At 44.2% G+C, this 26282-nt stretch overlaps 1 protein-coding gene across 1 annotated transcript in view; it reads right to left on the bottom strand.

The window, feature by feature from the left end:
- Positions 1 to 26282, bottom strand: part of MYO15B (myosin XVB) — a 205917-nt gene that overhangs the window by 30883 nt on the left and 148752 nt on the right. The window contains exons 29-33 of the mRNA XM_089654889.1: positions 22496 to 22635; positions 19924 to 19987; positions 19528 to 19600; positions 16085 to 16158; positions 15937 to 16013 (exon numbers count right to left, since the gene is read on the bottom strand). Coding sequence (XP_089511015.1) covers positions 15937 to 16013; positions 16085 to 16158; positions 19528 to 19600; positions 19924 to 19987; positions 22496 to 22635 — 428 coding nt within the window. The remainder of the gene's footprint in view (positions 1 to 15936; positions 16014 to 16084; positions 16159 to 19527; positions 19601 to 19923; positions 19988 to 22495; positions 22636 to 26282) is intronic.

Genomic DNA, 26282 nt, shown 5'->3' with positions numbered 1-26282 from the left:
TACAAGACCAAAATTGTTTTCTCAGAAGGAGATGAATGATTTGGTAAGAGACTTGAATCTTCCCAAAGATGCAGCTGAGTTACTCAGATCAAGGCTGAAAAGCAGGAATTTATTGTTGCCAGGAGTGTCATCTTCATGGTTTAGACATCGTGAAAAGGAGTTCGTTCCTTTCTTCGCCCAGGAAGACAAGTTGGTTTATTGCATCGATGTCGAAGGTCTGATGGGTCAATTTAAAATCCAATATGATTCAGAGCAATGGCGTCTTTTCATAGATTCTTCAAAAAGAAGTCTCAAAGCAGTTTTACTCCACAACTGTGGTTTTTACGCTTTCATACCTGTAGGTCATTCCGTACACTTGAAGGAAACCTACGAGAACTTGGAATTGGTTTTTCGTAAACTTAAATATGAAGACCATGGTTGGCAAGTGTGTGGGGACTTGAAGGTCTTGTGCATGCTGCTCGGGCAACAAGCTGGGTATACCAAATATTCTTGTTTTCTGTGTCTATGGGACAGTCGAGACCGACAAAATCACTGGACCAAGAAGAGTTGGCAGCCGAGGGTGCTAACAGTCGGTGAAAAAAATGTCCTCCGAGAAACTTTTGTACCTTCCCATAAAGTTCTTCTACCACCTCTCCACATAAAATTGGGATTGATGAAGCAATTCGTAAAATCACTTCCAAGAGATGGAGAATGCTTCAAATACTTGGTCACCAAGTTTCCAGGCCTGTCGGAGGCAAAATTGAAGGAAGGTGTGTTCGTTGGACCAGACATCAGAAGGCTTATAGTTGATCAAGAGTTTGTCAATACCATGACGGATCCTTAAAAAGAAGGGTGGATTGCATTTAAAGAAGTCGTACAGAAATTTTTAGGCAATAACAAAGATCCTCACTACAAAAAGATCGTCGGATGAATGCTGAAAGCATTTCAAGCTTTACGTTGCCTGATGAGTTTGAAAGTGCATTTCCTCCAGTCCCACCTTGACTACTTTCCTGAAAATTTTGGAGCTGTGAGGAACAGGGTGAACGATTCCACCAAGACATTAAAGAGATGGAAAGGAGATACCAGGGAAAATGGAGCATTACAATGATGGCAGACTACTGTTGGATGCTTCAGAAAGACATTCCAGATGCAACTCACAAGCGTAAATGCACCAAGAGGAGACTCACAGGGAAGAAGAATCGAGTTTAGTGTGTGTAGGTGAGCTCATTTCAGTTCAAAAAAGGATTTTCGTGAAAAAATTGTAATAAAACTTTAATTTTATAAGTCTATTTCCATTTATTTTGAGGTACTGCCTTATTTAACATAGTTACCTAAATTGTCAGGAAACGTGATGTCCTATGACAAAATGGAGGTCATTTTCGGATTCAGCACACCAAAAAACAAAGATTATGTGGAATAACCAAAACAGCTGTTGAAAAAAAGTTTTTTGTAGACCTGTAAATTATTAAACCAATGATATAAAGTGCAAAATCATTAAAGTGCACAAAGTGTTAATAAGTAGAAAGTGCATACAAATTATAGTCCACTATAAAGGTAACTCTTTCTTATAGTCAGTGATAATTTCAATCATCACCAATGTGTAGAATTCTTCCATCAATAAAAGTTCTTCACCGAGTGCCATTGCAAACTGCCACCCTTGCACTCACCAGCTTTTAGGCTGCATCACGAAAGGCAGCAAACCGAGCATTAGTAAATAGAGGGCATCACAGTATGGGAACCACTTCTTGTTATAATCCTTCTCTCCAATTTTGGGGGGAAACCACACCATTTGTACATAAAGCCTAGGAGGGACGCTCACCACATGGAGCCACAAAGAATGGTATATAGTGTAGTCATTTATTCATAAGGTGAACATATATCAATCCAATAAATCCATAAGCCAAGGCTTTCGATCACAACACAGCATCAAGCCACAATGTGGACATAATCACTTACTAAGATGGACACAGATCCACGCGATGGCGTGACATCAGCACGTATAGCTCCTCCCAGTGTGTTTTGTGCACATGCATGTCAAGGGAACACATTTTTTTTTTCCATATTGTAAGTGAGCCAGCTCAAGCTGGAAAAAACCCACAAACCAGCCTTAGGCAGATTTAACCCTTCCTCTTCCCCAGCCTGGGCCAGTCACTAACTCACTAAGCAGAACCCAACCTGCTTACACTTGCCCCCCCTTTTTCGCAAGCTGTCCCAGCTGTGACCATGAAAATAAATAACATTAAACAACAAAAACCAACTGTAACACAATTAACAGAACAATAAATATAAAACCGACATGTAAAGGTACACACTTAGGAAGTCTTTGAATATACATAATTATTAGGATCCGGTAGGAGGACCCTTTATTCCTGTGACTGGGCGGTTGTCTGTTACTTGGTGGATGACTGGTTAAGTGTAATCTGGTTTAACCAGCTCAACCCGGTCCATGTAGATATGTCTACCAATATCCAACGTTTGTTATATTGTTTGTGAAAGCAGGCCTCAATAAATTTGTTTTGATACCGGAACTCTCTGAGGTGTTCTGGTACCTGTAGTTTCTCCCATACAACATGCCTGTAGTTTTAGGGTGCTCTTTTTACAGCTGGCTGGTACAAGAGTTCAGGTACATATGGGAATGTATAGCCATACTTCTGGTGGACATACGCATCAGACAGCCTTTGTAGCTTGGCTAGTCTGGTCAATTTGCGGCCAAGAGGGACTGCCTTGAACAGGAGGTATGCGTTGACTGGGTGGCGAGGTCCTCCCTGTAGCCAGCCGCTGAATGCATTGGAAGTGAAAGGCGACAGTGCTTCCTCGGATACCCAGGGTATTGGAATGATAGCTCTTGGGGAGGACGAATGTTCCTCCTCACTGCTGCCGAATTGAAGCTCATTCCAGGCCACCCAAACAGGTTTAGAAGACAGTGGCCTTGGTGACTATGGAGACACTGGTGATAAAGTTGCGGTGAAAACCTCTGACACTGAAAGTAGCAGTGGTTCGGGAGAGTCCAGAAGGCTGGAAGAATCCAGGACAGTCTCAAGGATGCCACTGCAGCAGGTTCCAGCTGTGCGGGTGTGGGTGGAACTGTAACTTTCTGAGAGCAGATGGATTCACTGCTCTCATCCTTGAAGGGTGTGTCTCCTGATAAAGGAACTTTGGACAGCTGCTCAACCCCAAGTTCTTTGGGATAGGCCAACCCTTGTACGTTGTGCCCGATGTCAGTGGTCTTAGCTACAGTTGGATTTGACAACTGGGAGAGGGCAAATGGCTGTAGGATAGCTGGGATTACCCTGTGTTTGGGCAGTCCATCCTCTCCTAAATCTATGGGCTCCTTGGATCATTCCATGCGCTGAAAAAAATCAAGGATCCAAACTTGTGGCATCTCGCCCATGGAGACAAGTTAACAGATCTCTTCTGGCAGTTTGGGCAGATGACCCAAAATTAATCCAACTCTTTCACGTTGCAGTAGGCTAAACCAGTGGTAGGCCCTAAGACAAGACCTGTGTCCAGAACCGGAGCTGCTTCTTCTAGGGTAGAAATTTGCAATCCATGGTGACGGCAGATGCTCAGCAAGCCACCTGGAGTTTGAAGGGCTTTCATGATTCAGACATTTTATATGTCCCTTTATTGGAGTTCCAACCAATAGGGTGTTATATGCCTGATCAAGGACCAATCCAGCGTATAGCTTGGCAGTCACATGCCACGGTGATGGGCAAGCCTGAACAAGTTCTAACTAGCTAAAAGAGCCATGGTCTCTTTAGCGGGGATATGGGTCTTCGGGTGCATAAGGTGGGTGTTTCCTGCGGACTATGCCAAGTTGTGGGTGGGGACACCCGCATCAGTGTCTTAGGGGTATCATTGCCCGAGGGCACGCTCACCAATATCCGGAACCAGGTGGAGACTGCAGTCATGTGAAAAGTCTAACATTAGGACAGTTCCCTGACTTAAAGATGAGCTTTCACTGAGTGTAGTAATGAAGCAGAGTTTCTCTGTTAAGTGGTGTAGGTCTAATGGTCTACACACCATGACTTCTCTACCAGCTAGCACACCTCTGTTATTTCACTCCCATTAACATAATGGGATCCCACCAGAGACAAATCTCATGTGTGTCCTGTGTTAACTCTTCTTCACCCATAACGTGCGGCTAGGCTGAGGACCTCCGTAACACTGACCACAGTTGCAATGGAAACTATGTACTGCTACTGAGGGAGCTCAACCAGAAACCCCATCGCTACCAGACGAATCCTTACCTCACCCAAGCACCAGGCCTACGACTGGTTGCCTTGTGTCAGGAATGGATACTTAGTTACTCTTAGCAAGGTCCCTGCTCTTCCTCAACATATTGCATTGACACTGTAGTGTGGTGTTCTTCATACCCTATCTAGTGCTTTACAGACCCAGGTTCTTTTGGATATGCCAGAACCAACATGCACCCCTTTGAATAACTTCATACTAGGCTTAAAGAGGAACTCCAGTCATTTTTGTGTATATTAACTTGTTCTTGACCGCGCTATAGCCGAAAAATGGCTACTGCGCGGTCTTCTAGTTCTGGGAAGGCGTCCATGGACGTCCTCCCAAGAACACGCTCCCCACACGCATGCAGGAGTGCCTGTGATCGTAGTGTCTCTTGGACACAGTGCATCACAGACTGAAGTAAAGGACCAATCACCACAGGCCTTTACCACACAATCAGTGTGTCCAATGACACGTGATCATTATATGTAAACACTGCAGGTCACCTGGGGGTTTACAGCTCTCCTTCCCTCACACAGAGACGAGTGTGAGAGAAGGAGCCATCTGTGCCATCACAGTGAGTTTACTGTATTACTGTCACACAGTGCCCAGTGTCACACAGTGCCCTTCACTGCTGCCTCATCAGTGCTGCTTATCAGTGCCAACTATCAGTGCTCGCTCATCAGTTCTGCTTATCGTTGCCAACTATCAGTACCAACTATCAGTGATGCCTCATCAGTGTTGCTTATTAGTGCTCCCTCATCAGTGCTGCTTATCAGTGCCCACTATCAGTGCTCCCTCATCAGTGCTGCTTATCAGTGCCCACTATCAGTGCTCCCTCATCAGTGCTGCTTATCAGTGCCCACTATCAGTGCTCCCTCATCACTGCTGCTTATCAGTGCCCAATATCAGTGCCCCCTCATCAGTGCTGCTTATCAGTGCCAACAATCAGTGCTGCCTCATCAGTGGAGCCCATCAGTGCTGCCTAATCAGTGCACATCAATGCAGAACTCTGTCTCATCAGTGCCCATTAGTGCCGCTTATCAGTGCTGTCTCTTCCATGGACCCTCATCAGCACCCATCAGTATAGCTGAGCAGTGCAGCCCCAACTGTGCAGCTTCATCAGTGCATATCAGTGCCCATAAGTGCAGCCTGATCAGCACTCATCTGTGCAGCCGCATCAGCACCCATCTGTGCAGCTGCATCACCAACCTTCACATCAGTGTAGCTGACCAGTGCCTCCCCACCTGTGCAGCTACATCGCCAACCACCACATCAGTGTAGTTGACCAGTGCATCCCCATCTGTGCAGCCGCATCAGCACCCATCAGTGCACCCATCTGTGCAGCCGCATCAGCACCCATAAGTGCAGCTGCATTAGCACCCATTTGTGCAGCTGCATCACCAACCATCACATCAGTGTAGCTGACCAGTGCCACCCCATCTGTGCAGTCACATCAGCACCCATCTGTGTAGCCACCTCACCAACCACCACATCAGTGCAGCTGACCTGTGCAGCCCCATCTGTGCAGCCACATCAGCACCGATCAGTGTACCCATCTGTGCAGCTGCATCACCAACCACCACATCAGTGCAGCTGACCTGTGCAGCCCCATCTGTGCAGCCACATCAGCACCGATCAGTGCAGCCCCATCTGTGCAGCCGCATCAGCACCCATCAGTGCACCCATCTGTGCAGCCGCATTAGCACCCATTTGTGCAGCTGCATCACCAACCATCACATCAGTGTAGCTGACCAGTGCCGCCCCATCTGTGCAGTCGCATCAGCACCCATCTCTGTAGCCACATCACCAACCACCACATCAGTGCAGCTGACCAGTGCAGCCCCATCTGTGCAGCCGCATCAGCACCCATCAGTGCACCCATCTGTGCAGCCGCATCAGCACCCATCTGTGCAGCCATATCACCAACCACCACATCAGTGTAGCTGACCAATGCCGTTCCATCTGTGCAGCTGCATCAGAACCCATCTGTGCAACCGCATCAGCACCCATCTGTGCAGCCATATCACCAACCACCACATCAGTGTAGCTGACCAGTGCTGCCCCATCTGTGCAGCCGCATTAGTACCCATCTGTGCAGCCACATCAACTACCACATCAGTGTAGCTGACCAGTGCTGCCCCATCTGTGCAGTCACACCCATCAGTGCAGTTGAAGCAGCATCCATTAGTGCAACTGCATCAGCACCCATCAGTGCAGCCACATCTCACCTAGTGTCCCCATCACAGCCGTGTGTCACCGCAGCCCACAGTCACCAGTGTGGCTAAAAAATCATTTACCTGTGAGGAGGCATATCAAATTCTATGTCTGACCGACGAGAGCAGCGGGGAACTCTCTGTCAGATTCTGATTCTGATTATGAGTCATTGCTAAGTAGTGGAAATGTGATGGAATCAGAGGAGGAAGAAAGTTTGCCCTACAAATGAAGGCCAGTAGTGCAGTGGTGTCCACTAGTAGCACAGTGGCATCCACCAGGAACGGAGTACCTATGCAAGAAAGGCCAGAGATTAGTGGGGTGTCATGTCAGCCCCAAAGGGTTAGGGCTCATGCCAGTCTACCAGATGCCCTTGCAAACCCTCTATGGCTTCTGCCTGAATCAGAAGCAGCTATATCCCCCCTTTTACTGGCCAGCCTGGAGTCCAGACCAACACAGAAAATTTTTCACCTATAGATTTTTTCAATTTAGTTTTCACGGATGAATTATTACATTCAATTGTGGACCAGTGTAACCTCTATGCCCAACAATTTATAGCCAACAATCCAACTTCCAATTATTCCCATCCCTATGAATGGAAACCGGTAACAGTGGAGGAGTTTATGATCTTTTTGGGCCTCGTGTTAAATATGGGACTGACAAAAAAAAATTAAGTCCACTCCTATTGGTCAACCCACCCCATCCACCACATGCCCATTTACTCGTCAGTTATGTGAAGAACACGATATCTAATGATCATGCGGTTCCTTCATTTTAGTGATAACACCCAGTGCCCCCCACCAAATGACACCGCATATGATAAGCTGTATAAAATTCAGCCCCTTAATTTTTTTTCAGAAAACTTTTCCCAGTTATATATCTCATACAAAAACATCTGTGTGGATGAAACACTTGTTCACTTTACTGACAGGCTTAGCTTCAAGCAGTTCATCCCCAGCAAAAGGGCCCGATATGGGGTGAAACTGTACAAGTTGTGTGACAGAGCCACGGGGTATGCGTATGCATTCCATGTGTATGAAGGAAAGGACACCAAACAGCATCCTCCTCAATGCGCATATTATATTGAAACCAGTGGGAAAATAGTTTGGGAACTTGTATTCCCCCTCTTCAATATAGGTTACCATCTGTATGTGGATAACTATTATAAAAGCTTGCTCCTCTTCCGCAACCTCTACAGGAATCAAACACTAGCTTGTGCCACCATGAGAGCTAGTAGGAAGGGCTTACCACAAAGGCTGGTGAATACAAGATTGCAAAGAGGGAAGTCGGCGTGTTTGCGCAATGAGCAAGTATTGGCTATGAAGTGGAGGGACAAACGTGATGTATATTTACTTTCTTCAATTCACAGTGAGACCTCTATGTAAATCAACAGAAGGAATGGCCATGTCCAGAAGCCCAAACGCATACATGAGTACAATATGTTCATACTGAGTTGATCTTAATGACTAGATGATCCAGCCCTACCTTGCAACAAGAAAAACCCACCATTGGTACAAAAAAGTCTCAATTTATCTTTTTAATTTGACTGTTTATAATTCTTATGTAATTTATCGTAAGTCCACTGAAAGACCTGAAACCTTTCTCAAATACCAAGAGGATATTTTCACTGCCCTTTTGTACCCAGTAGGCCCACCAGAAAACATTCACTCAATGTTGGGTGTGCTCCAGAGCGGGAGTTAGATGAGACACCATTTATTATTGTTCCCTGTGTCCTTCCCAACCAGGCCTCTGCATAAGGGAATGTTTACGTTACCATACTTGTCTGCAATATTAGAGAATCTGTCAGGAATGGGCTCAGTACAGGTGGTGCTGGGGCTCACCTGCCTTGTGGGCTGCAGTACCAGTGCTGGCCAGCGGGTGCTCTCAGCAGCAAGAATCTCACTCCTGCAATCAAGCCATCACCTGAGGCTGATTGCAGGAGGTGTACTTAAGCTATGGACAGGCCTGCAGTCAGGGCCTTGGTGTTTGTTTCCCATGTGCCCCTGTACCTGGTCCTGTCTCCTGCCTGCCTGTTTCCCCTGCTTGACTCTGACACTGATCGAACTCCGCCTGCACTGACCTCGGCTATTCCTGACCTTTCTCCTGCCTGCTCCGTTTGTACCTTGTCTGCCCAATTGTTCCTGACCCGGCCTGCCTGACCACTCTACCTCTCCAGCCTGACTACACCTGTCTGTGTTCCTGAACATACTGACATTGGTTGGAGGTTTGGTTTTGTTTGTACTGTGCGTTGTATACTTGTGTAGTTCCTAATAAATTATATTCTTATACATCACTCCTGAAGCCTGTGTTTCCCTGTGTCAGTCCACACACCTCTGGTCATACCTGGTGCCTTGACATAACACCAAGGCCAGTCCTGACCAGAAGTGGCTGCACAGGGAAGCCATCTTGGATTGTTGTTGTGAAGAATGCATCCTGAGGAGGTTGTGTACTTGTATCTGCTAGTCTTAGATGACAGAGAATATTCCTATCAGACTCTGAAGGAGTATGCCAGGGATCAGCTGCTAGAGTGCAAACGGGTCGCTCATTCCCTAGTAGATCAGGGCACGGAGTTCTCTGAGGTGCAACCATTGATTCAGGCTTGTGCTGAGATGGCTTCATCTAGTACTCCTGAAAGCAGGAATGACTTTTTTCCACCATTCAGTACGGATCAAGTAGAGTCACTGGTATGGTTGTTGGATGATCCGGATTGCTTCTTGGAGCATTATTCAGCATGTTCACAACATGTGCTAGTGCATTGTATAAACGCAGTGCAGTCTTTGGTCAGACAGGCTTTGTGTAAGCTCAGCTTTGTTCAACCAGTACTACAGACATGGTCAGATTTGTTACACCCAGCCTCAGTCAGCTTGCAACAACCCAGTCCTGCTTCTAATCATTCCTCTGCTCAAAGCTCTCTTCCTCCATTTCCCACAGCACCCCCCAGTTACAGCCCAGTATACCATGCTATCAACCACATGTCAGTACCCTGTTCCCTCTCGCTGCACCTATCCTGCCTTTAACCCTGTAAAGAAGTCCTCAGTAGAAACTGCTCCCTTCTCTGTTCCATCCTCCAGCTCTTCTCTGTCTTTAGCTGCTCCCTCCGTTTACAGCCCTGCATTTACTTGCAGTGCTTCAGTAACTAAACCCAAGAAGAAGCGAAGATTCTTTCCAACCAGTACCATCCTGCCAGTATCCAAACCGGTCAGCCTGCTGTCTGAGAACCCGCCTTCCGTTGTTCAGCCTGATGACCCAGTGTACGCTACCCAGCCTGATGATCCTACCCAGCCTGATGATCCTACCCAGCCTGATGATCCGGTGCCCGCTGTCCAGCCTGAGAAACCGATTTCTGCTGTCCAGCCTGAGGAACCGATGTCGGCGATCCAGCCTGATGACCCGATCCAGCCTGATGACCCAATCCAGCCTGATGCGCCGGTGCCCGTGGTCCAGCCTGGCGCCCCGGTGCCTGCTGTCGAGCCAGATGACCCGGTGCCCGCTGTCTTGTCTGTCCTGTCTGATGACCCGGTGCCTGCTGTCTTGTCTGTCGTGCCAGATGACTCGGTGCCCGCTGTCGAGCTTGGTGACCCGGTGCCTGCTGTTCTGTCAGATGGTTTGGTGCCCGCTGTCGTGCCAGATGACTCGATGCCCGCTGTTGTGCCAGATGACTCAGTGCCCGCTGTCGTGCCAGGTGACTCGGTGCCCGCTTTCGTGCCTGATGGCCCGGTGCCCGCTGCCCCGCCTGATGGCCCGGTCCCCGCTGCCCCGCCTGACGGCCCGGTGCCCGGTGCCCAGCCTGACGTGCCTCTGTCCGCTGCCCAGCCTGACGTGCCTCTGTCCGCTGCCCAGCCTGACGTGCCTCTGTCCGCTGCCCAGCCTGACGTGCCAGCTTCTGATGCCCAGCCTGCTTCTGGAAATCCTGTGTCCAGCAACCTGCCTTCCTGCGGTCTCCTGCAAAAAGATAGGCCTATCAGCAGGGGACCCAGACAGTTACTTGATTCCGGCAGTGGGATGTCCAGCCAGCTACCAGACCCAGGCACTGGAACATTGGGGCCATTACGGACTGTTTTGAGCGTCCTGAGGCCGCTCCTTGAGGGGGGGGGGGCTACTGTCAGGAATGGGCTCAGCACAGGTGGTGCTGGGGCTCACCTGCCTTGTGGGCTGCAGTACCAGTGCTGGCCAGCGGGTGCTCTCAGCAGCCAGAATCTCACTCCTGCAATCAAGTCATCACCTGAGGCTGATTGCAGGAGGTGCCTTGGTGTTTGTTTCCCATGAGCCCCTGTACCTGATCCTGTCGTCTGCCTGCCTGTCTGTTTCCCTTGCTTGACTCTGACACTGATCGAACTCCACCTGCACTGACCTTGGCTATTCCTGACCTTTCTCCTGCCTGCTCTGTTTGTACCTTGTCTGCCAGATTGTTCCTGACCCGGCCTGCCTGACCACTCTACCTCTCCAGCCTGACTATGCCTGTCTGTGTTCCTGAACATACTGACATTGGTTGGAGGTTTGGTTTTGTTTGTACTGTGTGTTGCATACTTGTGTAGTTCCTAATAAATTATATTCTTATACATCACTCCTGAAGCCTGCGTTTCCCTGTGTCAGTCCACACACATCTGGTCATACCTGGAGCCTTGACAGAATCCCTGCCTTTTCCCATCTGACCATTTGCATTCACACTCATCATTGCACTGCCTGCTCCTGAACTGACCCTGGCCTGTTATTTGACCACGCATATGCATGCCGCCTACATTGACTATACATCTGCCTGCTTCGGAATGGACCCTGGCTTGTTTATTGACAATGTCTCTGCTTGCCATCTGAACTATCAACCATGATTCTGCCTTTCCCCTGAACTGACCTTGGCCTGTTAATTGACCCCCCTTTTGCCTGCTGCTTGGCCTGATCTTTTGCCCTGTAACTGTAATAGTGGGATTCAAGATAACACAGGGGTCTCACGTATGTGAGGGTCTCTAGAGAAGTTTTTCTGAGTGGAGACAACTAAGATTTTGGTTTTCTCCAGGTTATGTAATTCTAGGATTAGGGTCTGCAGACTGGATGCTTCGAAGAAATTTGGGTAGGAAGAAGCCTCTACCCCTGTGCCCAGGTCCTACCTTACTGAGGCCTTAAACCTGATATTTCTGCCAGCTGCCGACTAGCCCTGGCCTGCTAATTGATCCTGCCTCTGCCTGAACTGACCATACCTCTGCCTGCTACCTGTACTGACTATGGACCATGTTCCTGCCTACTGCCAGTACCAATACTTTGGCTGTGCTGACCATTTCTCTGGCTGCTGCCTAGACAATTTGTTTGGCTGTTGCTGACTACATACCTGCCTGCTGTCTCCAGGAGTAAGTCATTGACAACTATGATTTTTTAAATTATTTGCTTTAAAGTAGAACTAAAGGCAAATCCTTTTTGAGCATACGCAAATATGTGGCCTCTCGGCAGCTTGGCCTTGATGCCAAGCGGCCACATATTTGCATACCACTATGGACCATGTTCCTGCCTACTGCCAGTACCAATACTTTGGCTGTGCTGACCATTTCTCTGGCTGCTGCCTAGACAATTTGTTTGGCTGTTGCTGACTACATACCTGCCTGCTGTCTCCAGGAGTAAGTCATTGACAACTATGATTTTTTAAATTATTTGCTTTAAAGTAGAAATAAAGGCAAATCCTTTTTGAGCATACGCAAATATGTGGCCTCTCGGCAGCTTGGCCTTGATGCCAAGCGGCCACATATTTGCATACCACTTGTAAACAATCATGTGCTGAGATCGTGCGCCCTGCACGCTCCAAGCGCATGTGTCAGTGTCCGACGGAAAGGTCCCAATCTCTCCTTGTGATCGGGACCTTTCCAATCATGTGACTGTCGTGAAAGCCAATCACGGTGGTCACATGACCCTAAGCCCCGCCCCGCATCCTGGCGTCAGAAACCTCTTAAAGGGCCGGGAGGCGCCGGCATGAAGGGGTAAACTTAGATAATGTAAAGGATGGTTATAACCTCTGTCAATTTTTTATGCCAACAGTGCCCCCAATGGGACAAATTCCCATCACTTTGTCTCCCACAGCTAAAACAGGAAGTGAGAGGAAATCCCTTAAAAGTGAGGGAGTCCCTGGTTGTCACCAGAACTAGTGTCCTCATTGAAAGACTTCCCTTCTATTCCTGTTCTGGTGATAACCCAAAAATTTGGGATTTTCTTTCACTTTCACTGTCAGTGATAGCATTCACCAGGACAAATAAAGAGGGCAAATCTCCCTAACGTGGTTTCAGACAGCACTAAAAACCTGGCAGATGTTTTAAACTCTGTCCACTATATAAAAAATGCCTTTAGGTATACTTTAAATAGGAATAACACTCTATGTTAGATTAATGGCCTGACAAATAAAATGAATTAGTCTGAAATGTATTGCACCTCGTGAGAGCCTCTGTGTTGAGGGTATCCCCAAGCCTCTCCTCGCACAACCAGTCCGTGGGCTTGCTTTTTGTATTTTACTAGGGTAAATCAACTTGGATGGGGAATAGGGATTATGGGATGCCCAGTTTGGCTTGAAACAATGGATGCAAATGGAGAAACAGAAAAAGGGCGCACCGACCTAGTGCATTATCATTTAAAATATTTATTGAATAAACAAAGTAAGTATCATACTCACAATAGACATAAAAACACAGGCCAAGGTTGGCTCTGAGGAAGAGGTTGTGTCCTCGAATCGCGTTAGCCAGTTGGTCATCCAGGGTTCCATCTTATAGACTCAGATGTTTGAATCATACATCTTGTTCAGTTTGACATGCCTGTGTTTTTATGTCTATTGTGAGTATGATACTTACTTTGTTTCTTCAATAAATATTTTAAACAATAATGCACTAGGTCGGTGCGCCCTTTTTCTGTTTCTCCATTTGCATCCAGTGTATTTGGACCACCCCGGTCTGTTGAGGGCAGCAAGCAGTGCATGTTCCAGAAAATTCCAGAACATTCCTATTGGGTCTACTGAGTCTTTTCCTAGTGCAGGAGAAAAGTGTTTGTTGTGTTGGATTGGCTTGAAACAATGGAAGGGGGACATTTCCCTCTTATGTACAAAAGGCAGATCCTGAACTGTTCTTTTCCTGAAAGCTGTTAGTCAGGATCAGTAGCAGCTGCCCTCTACAAGCGAGGAACTAGCAGCCCCTCAAAAATCAATTATTTCTTCTAGCTACATGCAGAAATGTCTTCTCTCCCCTTATAGAGCTGCTCCGAGCTCCACAGCATGCAAGCACTACCAGCCCTCGGAAGATCTCCCGGGACAAGGATAAAGGATTGAGCCCGAAAAGCTTAGAAAGTTTGCTACATTTGGCAGTCTTTCCCCTTGTAGATCCCAAAGTGTGCTGCTGTATTTACACTGGCCTCCTTGCTCCCTACTGATCCAGGCCTTGACCCCATCCACGCCTCTCTGCAGAATTTATCTGCCTGAGCCAGCCCGTGCCCAGCCTAGAGGCTGGCCCCCCCAGACCAAGGGGAGCCCTCCTAGGCACCAACAGTCTCCTCAGCACTCCATCTTCAACCTGACTCCTCTGTCAGCCTGACTATCCCATATTTATAGGACAGTCCACCATTCTACCAGGGCCTCGAAACCTGGGAATGGCCAGGACCCCCCCCCCCCCCCGAGATTATGCAGATTAGGCCTCCAACCCTCCCTTATTTCAGATTTCTGGAAGGTTCTATGGTCTTCCAGAGTCAGGAGAAGGTGATAGAGCCGCAACCTGTTGAGTCATCCAGCTGACCTGCAATAATCCAACCTCAATCACGTGACTCACAAAACTACCAGGAATCACATACAATGATTTTGCCTATAATACTCTACACTATTCTAGTAGCATACTACAAGATGCTACAGTATATATATATTTTTAACATTATTATTACATAACTATATGGTTACTATTAAAAAAAATATTAAAATGTTTAGAGGAACTGAACTAATAAATTAATTTGTCTTCCAGATTGTGTACAGCAGTAAGGCTCCATAGACTGTGAGGATGAAATTCACAAATCCATTGTATTAGCAACTAGCTGCCATTGCTGGCTTCTCATTCTTCAAATGCTAGTTCACTGGTATTGATGAGTGGAGTGATTTTTGCAAAGGTAAAAAACTCTCAGTTTTGCTTATCAAGCTCCTTGAAAGCAAGTCTACTTTTTTTTTCCTTATTAAGAGGGTGCTTTGTGTATTTGGGGTAATTTAGATTTTTTAATAAAATGTTCTTTGCATTTGTGTTTTGATGCTTTCTTTTTTGCACTCTGTTTTTACAATAATGAAGGGTTGTTTTACGGCTCAAGAACAGGTCCAGAATGGATGAAAAAATCTTCCATAACCACTGGTATCCATTTAAAGTTTACTGCCCACCTCCTTAATTTCACCTTCCCCTTTGGCTCTAATGCGTTTTGCCAAACAGACAACATTTCACTGAAATCTCCCAATGCTTGCTAATACTGCAGGAAAGTGCAAACTTTCAGTTTCATGTTGACCCTCTGGCTTTACAGGATTAGTTCGCCTTTACAAAAAACTGCCTATGCAGGTAAGGGCAGGGGTGGACTGACCATTTGGAAACTCAGGCACTGCCCGAGGGCCCGGGGTCAGTAGGGGGCCCCATGAGATGCCCCTGGTACCTTTTTCATAGGTTTTTTTGAGTTTGGGCAAGGACACAGGGGCCCCATGATCCCCTATTGCCGGGAGCCCCATGAGTTGTCAGTCCACCCCCGGGTAAGGGGTGCATTACCTGGTAGCCTTAATGGTTTCTCTCAGGTATAGTTTACTTTAAAACTTTCCAGTGTTGCCAATAAATGAATCTAACATGACCCTTTAAAAATATAGATGCTCAGACAGAGCTGGCACTAACCAACAGCAGAAAAATACATCTATCTTTCCCATGAGGAACTTATGTGTCCATCAATTACATACATTACTACTATTAGCTCCATCCATTGCTGCAACAATGTGCCACATATTCAATATTAATAATATCAACACAACTTCACAGGTTTCTGTGTGTTGTAAATGAGTGATAGAGCCTTTCACCACAAAGTAATCAACTGGATCAATTGGTGGGTTCAGGCTATCTGTGTGTGCTGTGCCTTGAAGTCTGTCACAGCCCCGCAGAGTATTCACTTCTACAATAGCTAGGAAGTATATTAGGTGGAGGAAAAAGTCGCTAGGACCAGCAGGGCACTGGCTGCTGAGATAAAAAAGAAAAACGGCTCTCCTCTATTCATAAAGTCATCCCTAAATCCAACTTCTATGGGTTTAGGGGTGTCTGTCTGCACCATAACAGCCAATGACATTTTGTACACAGGGCAATGTTACTGAGCTGCAGTAAGGATGCAGTGTCCTATATGGACACTCTGGTCTCAGGTTCCCCCTTCACTGAGTGCCATCTGAGGCAATTGCCTCACTTTGCCACAATCACAAAATGCAAAAATGTACCAGAAAGTGCTCTTGTACATTTGATTAGGCAAGAAGTGACTTACAGGACATTCAGAAGTACTCACTGTTTTGGGTTTTCGGTGATCTGTTTCAGCACTTGGCAGTAGACCTCATCTTTCAGCCCTGGCTTTTCTTTGCATAGCTGAAGAAAAACTTGTTAACAATATTGTCTAAATATATGTCTTCTCTACAGCATCTATTTGCTATGCTTACCAACAAGATATCATAGATACATTTGACATCATCCTGCTCTCGGTACTGCTGGTCTCCCATGAACCTCATCAGAGCTGGGCAAAAAAGAATATACAAATTAAAGCTAAACTTCATGCAGATGAAAAAGTGACTCACTTATGTACTCATTCATATTTTGTTAAGTCCCAGAAATAGATTGTATGATGTTTAACTGATTACATAGCAATTTTAATTTTCATAGGCTTACTTCAATTTTCCTGTCATAGCAGATGTACAGTGTTTCTACATATGACTGTGCAGTTCTATAGGCACTAGGGTTAGGGGCTCTACACTGAACACAGTGCGCTGCAATGCAGATGTATTATGCACATTTTTGTGCGTTGGGTTAGGCAGCCTAGGAAGCAGCATTTTCACTGTGAGAAAAAGGTACTTTAAGACAATTCCAAACAAAAAATCAGTCACAATTCACAACATGTGAGGGTACATAACTAGATAAAGATAAAAAGTGAGACAATGCTAGGCCCTGCCACTGTGTGACTACAGGGAAAAGCGACACAGGGTTCATACTAATGCAGACTGCTGGGCTCCAGAGTGTCCGCACTGAGCATAGAAAACTGGGTATTCTGCTTTTTATGGGTTTTGTTATCCCATATCAGGGTCCGGAGTCTTAAGGTTTCAAGGTGTCTTCGGTGGCACAAGACCTTCAATCTTGTGTTCAGGGCTTATTGGAGACCTGCAATTTGTGTGAGTGTGCAGGTGTGCATACTCATAAGCAAGGCTTGGGTAAATCTCAGGGCTCCAGCCAAGAGGGAGGTATGCTCCTGTTTGAAAACAGATGTATGTTCATGCTAGGTGACAAGAGTGATCTACTCAGGAGACAGTACTGCTTGTTGGAGAGATTCCATGTCCATCAGGCTGAGAGAGTTAAGGAAGGTAAGTGAGTCTGGGAGACAGAGAGAGTCTGGGAGACAGAGAGCATGGACAACTAGACAAGTCCAAGTGACTGAGGGAATCTGTAAGTCTTAAAGGAGTGAGAGAGCCTGGGGTGTTAGGAGAACCCCTAGTGAGAAGCCAGGAGGGGGCTCATACAGCAGGGAGCTGTAACTACAGGATGGGTGATTCAGGAAAGCCCAGAGAGCCTGCAGGCCTGGGTGGGACGGAATGAGGTACCAGTGACAAGAGCAGCAGTATTGCTGAAGAGAGAGAGACAGGTGGCTTGGCATTTTCTGTTATGTTTTGCTGTGTGAAGCTGAAACCCCTGCATGGTTTGACTTCTGTTTTAATAAACGTGGACTGCCACGCCCTACAACTACAGTACAGACAGATGTGAGCGCAGTAAAAATGCCTCTACCACTGAGCTAAACAACCCCCACATCACAAAATGAGAATTCAATTGGGCTTCGTAGCATGTAGCCCTGGCTGAAAGCCCCTTAAGACCACACCACAGCCAGTGCCTTTGTTTCCTGCTGCCCGATAGGGCAGTGTGGCTGTGACGAGTAAGCAGGAAGGAAGGAGGCATGCGCCCGGCGCATTCAGCGGCCAGAATTATCTCCACCAACCAGTACCAGGGAAGAGGAGGAAGTGTCCTCAGTGTAGGAGGGGTTGCAGCCTTTTTATTGGAAAGCAAGGGATCTGAGCAGGACAGGATTGGTTGCAAGTGCAGTCAGGCTTAGCTCCATGCACTGGACTCAGGGAAAAGGAGGAGGACAAAGTGTTCAAGAGGACTTTAAGCCTAGGAGCCAGGAACAGTCTACAAAGCTGTAGAGCAGGCTTTGCTGTACGGTGAACAGGGGAACCAGGGTTGTACATAGCATAGAGGCTGCGGAGGGCAGAGAAAATGAGGCTGCTGCAGTCTGTATGCACAGCAGGAACAGAATAGAGAGAGTCACCAGCCAGGGACACAAACTGGGAGCTCCAAAGAGGGAAAAAAAAACATCAAATGGTGGGTGTGGCCAAACTGAACAGTTGAAGGGGGTTAAATGGGCATTAAAGCGGAACTTCACTCTCTCAGTCAGCAGTGAATATTGTTATTCCTTATCCTGCTAGCATTAGTAAATGGATAAGGAAGTACATCATATTTACTTGTTTTAAACTTTTTTTAATGTCTCTTCAGTCACTTCCTGGTTTCCACGCCTAGGCAAATGATGGCATACATCCCAAGAGACTTCAGGAGGGAAGGAGGGGTTTTCTCAGCTAAGCACACCCTCCTGCCTGCATGCCTAAGCTGAGGGCAGATGGCAGGCAGTACATGCTACATGAATCATCTGCCCCTATTCAAGAAGGCACAGCCAGAAATGATAATGGGAGTTTTTCAAAGTTATTGCTTAAAAAAATAAAGTATAGAGACATAAATGGATGGGTGAGTTTGCTTTGAATCTTAAAAATTAATTACATTACATTTTTGGTTTGTGGTGCTCAGAGACAGTGTCTTTCCACTTTAAACACCAGGAGTGGGTTACATACAGAATGCAGGGTTCAGGAGTGTGTTACATACAGAATGCAGAGTTCAGGAGTGGACTATGTACAGAGTACAGGGTTCAGGAGTGCGCTATTTTAGAATGCAGAATCCAGTAGTGTGTTATGTACAGAGTTCAGGAGTGCGCTATGTACAGAGTGTAAAGTTCAGAAGTGTGCTACGTACAGAGTGCAGAGTTCAGGAGTGTTCTACGTACGGAGTACAGAGTTCATGAGTGTGCTACATACAGAGCGCAGGGTTCAAAAGTGTGCTACATACAAAATGCAGAGTTGAGGCATGAACTATGTACAGAGTGGTAGTTCAAGAGTGTGTTATGTACAGAGTACAGGGCTCAGCAGTGCACTACGTACAGAGTGCAGGGCTCAGGAGTGCACTACGTACAGAGTGCAAGGCTGAGGAGTGCACTACGTACAGAGTGCAGGGCTCAGGAGTGCACTACTTACAGAGTGCAGGGCTTAGGAGTACATTATGTACAGGGTTCAGGAGTTTGTTATGTACAGACTGCAGAGTTCAGGAGTATGCTATGTAAACTAGTTTATCTGCAAAGTATAATTTGTAATTCTGTTCAGCCTTTCTTGTGATCCAGAACCCTCCTAACAGACAGCTTTACAAGATGTTGGACCTCTCTGTAGACAGACAGGTAAAGGATTTTGGTCTACACAGGCAAAGATGGGGTAGTGTGACAAGAGGGGGGCTGTGGGAGAGAAGGAAACAGTGTGACAGGAGGGGGGCAGTGTAGTTTGCATGTTTATTTCAAGGGCCTGGGATCAGTAGGGGGCCTCATGAGATGCCCCTGGTACCTTTTTCATAGGCTTTTTTGAGTTTGGGCAAGGACACAGGGACCCCATGATCCCCTATTGCCCGGGGGCCCCATAAGTTGTCAGTCCGCCCCTGATCAGTCCCAAGACTGTGTTATATTTACCAGCTCCAAAACCTACAGATAATTCCTTGAAACAGTTTTTTCTGTAACTTAAATGAAAATACATACCCATGAAATTGTTTGTTGCCAGTTCATTGAGCTCTTTTTCATTGCATATTATTAAAGACTCCTGAATTGGTACCTGATAAGCATAAAATGAGATATTAGTTTATCTGAATGACCTTGAGAAGTACAGTTTGCAGAAATGATTGTGGGCACAATAACTAGAAAGATGGCTGCATGGTGATGTTGAGGAGATTGGCTGAGTAAGATTCTGGGTCTGTTTAGGAGCCTAACTGAGGTGTATGACTGTAGTGAGGATGATGATGATGAGATCAAGGAAGAGTTACAAGGCATGGTGGAGCAGATTTTGTGAAAATTATGGTGGTTTGTGTAGTATGACACACTTTGTAAAATGGTGCATTGATAGCCAAATGTGTTGTGATGGGTTTAACAATGTCCTACCTTTGTGTGCTGCACCAGCTCAATTGCTTTCTTCCCTTCAGCAGCCATTCCCTTCCACCCAAGCCTGCAAGACAACAGCTAATATGAATTTTACTTATTACAGGTTACAAATTAGAGTTAGTCAGATTAAAAAAGACACAAGTCCATCTATTTTAACCAATAGAAAAAAAATAGAATAAAGAAAAAACCTCAATATACTGTACATATACCCACAATTGATACGGAGGAAGGCAAAAAACTCTATAAAGTAAGATAATTTTGTAAAGCGCTGCACAAACTGTTGGCACTATATAAATCCTGTATAATACGAATAATAATCCCAATTTGCTCCAGCAGAGCAAAATAAACTCCATCCTAATCTCCCAGAAGGCAATCGGATATTCCCTGAATCAACAATCTTTGTTGTTATTGCCTATAAATGTTAATACTTGGTTATAATTTGTGCATTTAAGAATGTACCCAGCTCTCTTTTTAAACAATCTACTGAGCTAGCCAGAACCAGTTCTTGAGGGAGTCTATTCCACGTTTTTGCTGCTGTTATGGTGAAGAAGCCTTTCCATCTGTGGAGGTTAAATTTCTTTTCACACAAACAAGGATGCCCCTTGTCTCTTAGTTAAGACCAAGTTCACTATATGGACCGCTTATGTTAGATATTTATATAGTGACAACAATTTACACAGCACTGTAGTTACTACTACTATTGCACAGCACTATTACTTTACATTATACATTCACCTTAGTCCCTGCCCTCTATGAGCATTAGAATCTAAGGTCCCTACCTCACACATCCATACATACCAGGAGCCAGTTAACCTACCAGTATGTCTGGATTTTTGGGCAGAAACTGGAGTACCTAGAGAGAACCCACACAGGCACAGACAGTACATGTAAACTATGCAGGTAGTGGTTGGAATACGACCTGATGACCATATTGCTGGCAAGGCAGGATAGCTAACTACTAAACAACTGTGATGCTCATTTTATTTAATATATAAAGGGGTTGATTTACTAAAACTAGAGAGTGAAAAATCTGGTGCAGCTCTGCACAGAAACCAATCAGCTTCCAGGTTTTATTGTCAAAGCTTAAGTGTTACTAAATTCACCACAGTAAAATTAGTCTGTATATGCAGTAAAGCATGCTTACTGTAAAATTAAGGGGTTAATCCTCCATTGTGTAAAAAGGATGTTTGATCCTGTCTTCTCTGATTCTCCCCTTCTACTGTTCCCAATCCATCTTCTGATAGAACACAGCCTTGGGAGCAAGCTGCATGTGCTCAGTTTGGTGTGTATTGCTAGAGAGTTTTTTTTTTCTTGGGAGAGTGCATGTGATCAACACAGGGTCAATCAGCACTGTCCAGACAGAGGGTCAGGGGTCCTGCAGCCTCATCGGACAATCAGGAGAATGAAAACTCATCCTACAAGCTTTAACCAGTGCTCTGCTGGACACTGATAGAAGTCACAAGACTGCTCTAACTGCTGATGAGAAAAGGTATTTAGCAGTTTATATTTCCTAAAATAATTTCATTTTAATATTCTGTGTACTGGGGAGACCAGATACAGTGAATGCAGGGTCCGAGGTTTAATAACACTTTAAATGAACAAGCTAAAGTTAGAAGCTGATTGGCTGCTATGCACAGCTGCACCTGGTATTGCACTCTCCAGTTTTAGTAAATCAACCCCAAAGTGCTGATAGAAGTGGAACATCAAATTGTGAACCTTATGTGTGTCCTGTTAGGCTGGCCATAAACAGCTTGATAAAAGTAGGCACTGCTTCAGATTTCAAGGATATTTTCTGATTACTGTACTCTCTGAACATCAAGAGGACAATAGCAAATATTTAAAGTAAATATGTGGCCAGACTATAGATGTTAAAGTACTGACATATTTTAGGAAGCAGCAAGTAGGCATCAAAACAAGTCGTTGCCACTGTGAAACAATTCATCCTGCACAGAAAAAGCACTGAACGTGATCTAATCATTTTTTCTGCATCTCATCTTGTACTGTCCCATTTCCATAGCAGTGACTTGCCAGCCTTACAGTCTGCTGATAGACCATTTGAATAACCTAAATACGTTTCTTTTTGAGGATTTAAGAGGATGATGTGCTCCACAGTGTCTGCAACAAAATAGGTGGTTTTATTTTAATACTAATTTACTTACTGTTAAGAAAAAGTAAATAATTGAATGTCAATAGCCTGGCCAGGCAGTTGGGGGCATTTGGATGAAATCCAACCCAATAATACCCCCCCGAGACCAGGGCCAATCTTTTACTCTTCCATGGATGACAGTGAAATAGCAGAAATTTGCCATTGTACTGCCGTCTGCATCAGGATAGATCAGGATAAATCAGGCCTATGGCCAGCTGTAGTGTACTGTATGCTGGGTGTAATATTTTTACAAGTGATACAGTGATTAGATGCATTATACTGGCAGTATATTAGTATATATTGCATTTGTGTCATGGACTATCAATCATGTTTTCGGATGTATAGGTGAATAATATTAACTCTAATCATCATAACCATTTAGCTTTTTATTAAGATTGACGACAGAGCACTTGGGACTTTACTCACATGGTCTGTGCTTCCCGAAAATATTTCAGTGCGAACTCCACCATGGTGTAATGTGCTGCCTCAGTGGGTTGTGGTAAAGGACTTTGGAATGTGAGTTGTGGTGAAGGATTTTGTAATGACCTCTCGCTCCCTTTAGTACTCTGACAAAACAGATCACCGGATTACACATTTAGCTTCTTTAGGAAATAAACAGCCTACTTATCATTTCCACATTCTAAAAGTGTTATTAAACCTACAACAGTAAAATCAGCCTGTATATGCAGAAAAGCATGCTTGTTATATTCACTGTGGAACATCAGGTGTTAATCCTCTGCATTGTGTAAACGCTGTTTGATCCTGTCTTCTCTGATCCTCCCCTTCTTTTGCTGTCCCCAGTTTGTCTGCCATAGTTAGAGCAGCAGTGGCAAGTCTGCACATGCTCAGTCTAGTGTGTATTGCTAGATAATTTTTTTTTTTTGCATTGAGAGTGCCTATAATCAGCACAGGGCCAATCAGCACTGTCTAGACAGTGGGTCAGAGCTTATGCAACCTCATAGAACAGTCAGAGGAGAAAGAATACAAGATTAACCAGTGCTCAGCCAGACACTGATAGAAGTCACAATACTGATATATACTATTGATGAGAAACATTATTTTGCAGTTTATATTTACTAAAATAATTGCATTTCCATGTTCTGTGTATTGTCCAGATAAAGTGAATGCAGGGTCCTGGGTTTAGTAATACTTTAAAGTCTAATAAAAGCAATTCATAATGCTTTAAAATGAGAAATTTGATTCATGGTAAATGTGTCCATGTCCGTCAAGTCTACATGTTAAGAAAGTACTTTAAAAAAAGTAAACAAAACGCAAAGAAGAGCATTTTACAACACAATTCATTGGATAACAATTGGAAAAATTCCAAACATCTGATATTTTTAACTTCAATTTGATTCTGCAAAATTGATCGAAACCAATCGAAATGATGGTGAAAAATGATTGGTAATTGCTACAGTTGGTTATGATTGCAACTATCACAGCTGCATTCCACAACAATCGGGAAGCCCTGGGTACCTCCAGAGCGGCTTGATAGCGTGACCACAGCCTTCTCCATCCGGTGAACCAGGACTGTGATTGATAACAGACACCGATCTAGCGCTACAAACCTGTTCATTATCTCTTTGGCATCTACTTTGTGTTATTAAACCATTATTTTAAATCCTACACATAGATAGCGCTTCCCTTGATTGTTCTTTCAGAGTGATCTCCTGCTCCATGGAATAAGCTGCCATTGAGTGGACTAATTTATTATTAACCTATAGAATCTGTTTGGACTATATCATACAGTGTGCTTGACACCATCACTCCCCCTTATTGTGCCCATCTATTGTTTATTCATAATTATCTGCTAATTTTTCATTATTTCTATTTTTTACCACTGCAACTTTTTTTTTTTTTTTTTTTTTTTTAAGTGTTCCAAAAAACGTTGTGCTTTGCACAAGAAATTTCATTTTAGTGTAATTCGAAATATGAAGAATTATCGTATACTTTTGATCCACAGTAACATGGCTTAGTTTACAACTAATACTTCTTTTTGTCTATAGATATAGTTAAGTTATGACAGAGTTATCTCTGAGTGGAAAGGCCAGTTCTCTAGCTGTGCTGGGTATGTAGCCTCCTCTCCTCCAATGATCAGACTTATGCTGACAACCCCATACCTCCACCCCATTCCCCCCACACAGCCATTCACTGGGAAGTTCAGTGTGCTGAGGTTTCTCCTCTCTGAGATCCTTATGCAGCTGAGAACAGAGGGTAAAGTGATCACTTAAAAAAAAAGGGAAAAAAGGTATTTATAATGTGTTTTTATATGTATACACAAATGTTTTGCCTCTTCAGTACTGTCATTTTAGTGTCTTCTATACCACACTTGTGCTTCCCCTCCACCAATCACCAGATGTGCTCTCACCTGGAGCTTTTGACCATTCATAACATGCAAGGTCAAAAAGTGCTTGTGTTCGTTTAATTTGTCTTTATAGTTTCTCCTCCTGGGCACAGATCATCTCCTTCTCTTAGACACAGACAAAATCCTCCATTCACATTCTCTTTCTCCTTTCTCCTCCACTCAACATAAAAAGCAAATAGGCAAAAGATAGTGCTTTATGCCTAAAACACTTTATTTCCATAGTAAAATCAGTACAGAAAACCACTCACATGTTCCTGGTTCTCCATCACACCAGATATAACCAGCAATCAAAATACAGTATATACTGTGCACATATATAAGCATTCTTGTGTTTACCAGTCCGCTAATCTCTGTGAGCATCGTAACATGGGTTATGTGGCTTCCTCAGGGTGGTATGATTGGGTGTCACCACTCTCTGCCTATTGATAGGTTGTTACTCGCAGCCATTTTGTTGTAGTCCTCCCTAATTCACCATAATACATGTGTTACTTTCCTAAATGGACAACATTTTGTTGTGGATAAAATTCATCTAATATGACCACCATATGTTTGTAGTTCTAAATTACCTAACACCCTTCTCATATCGCCATTTCTTTGCAGCCTGCTGTTCATATATACGAAATTGCCACTTACTAGATGTTGTTTTTAATATGTATATACCTCTGTGATTAAAATATTTATATATTAAAATTTAACTTTCATATAATTCTATAAAACTAGACTATAAAATATAATCAATAAAAATATAATCCAAAACAAAAGAAATAAGAATCCAATTTAAAATATAATGTATACATATAACTCCCATTATAAATATCTCTATATAACACAGATGCAAATATATACCTTCTACATATCATTACTAAGTCTAAATCCTCCCTAACATCTACTGTATATACCATGTACCTTAGAGAGTATTATGTATACCATGTATTTTATGAAGAAACTGCCAGTAAACGATTCACTTAAAGGGCCCTATGTTAATAGAAACTACTAATATAAATTACTCAGGAAGCATGTTAAGTCAAAATTTGCATTGAGGCCTTTTGGAATATGGATCCTCAGCTCATGTATCATCCACGATTCTTTAATCATGTTATCACCCCTCCAATGTTTTTTATATATATCCACTCTCCAAAATTGTTGACTAGTATAATCCTGAAATGGCTGGATGAATGATACTTCTTGTATCCTATATTTATGTTGTATACATGTTTCTTAATTCTATTCTTTAATGCTCCTTTACTTCTAGCAACGTGCATGTACCCACAGGGGCACTTTAACCATTTCAATGCCCAGGCCATTTTTCAGGTTTCAGCGCTCTCACACTTTGAATGACAATTGCGCGGTCATGCCACATTGTACCCAAACTAAAATTTTATCATTTTCTTCACACAACTAGAGCTTTCTTTTGGTAGTATTTAATCACCGCTGGGGTTTTTATTTTTTGCTAAATTATCAAAAAAAGACAGAAAGTTTTGAAAAAAAACACGTTTTTCTTTGTTTCTGTTATAAAAGTTTGCAAATAAATTGTTCTTCATAAATTTAGGCCAAGATGTATTCTACTACATGTCTTTGGTGAAAATAACCCAAATTCGGATGTACTTTTTAGTTTGTAGGAAAGTTATAGAGTTCACAAACTATGGTATAGATCTGAATATTGATCAATCCTGATATACTGACAGCCAATCTAATTTGTTGAGGTCCAAGAATGTCAGAACAGTACAGATATCCCCTAAATGACCCCTTTTTGCAGAGTAGACAGTCCGACGTACTTCATAAGAGGCATGGCAAGTTTTTTGAAGTTGAATTCTTTTTGTCATTTTTCGGAAAATGAAAAATGCAAAA

This window comes from Staurois parvus, unplaced genomic scaffold (genome assembly GCF_062004578.1).
Source record: "Staurois parvus isolate SC_StPar_1 unplaced genomic scaffold, SC_StPar_1.0 ptg000813l, whole genome shotgun sequence".
Lineage (NCBI taxonomy): Eukaryota > Metazoa > Chordata > Amphibia > Anura > Ranidae > Staurois > Staurois parvus.
This window is presented reverse-complemented; position numbering and strand designations above follow the sequence as displayed.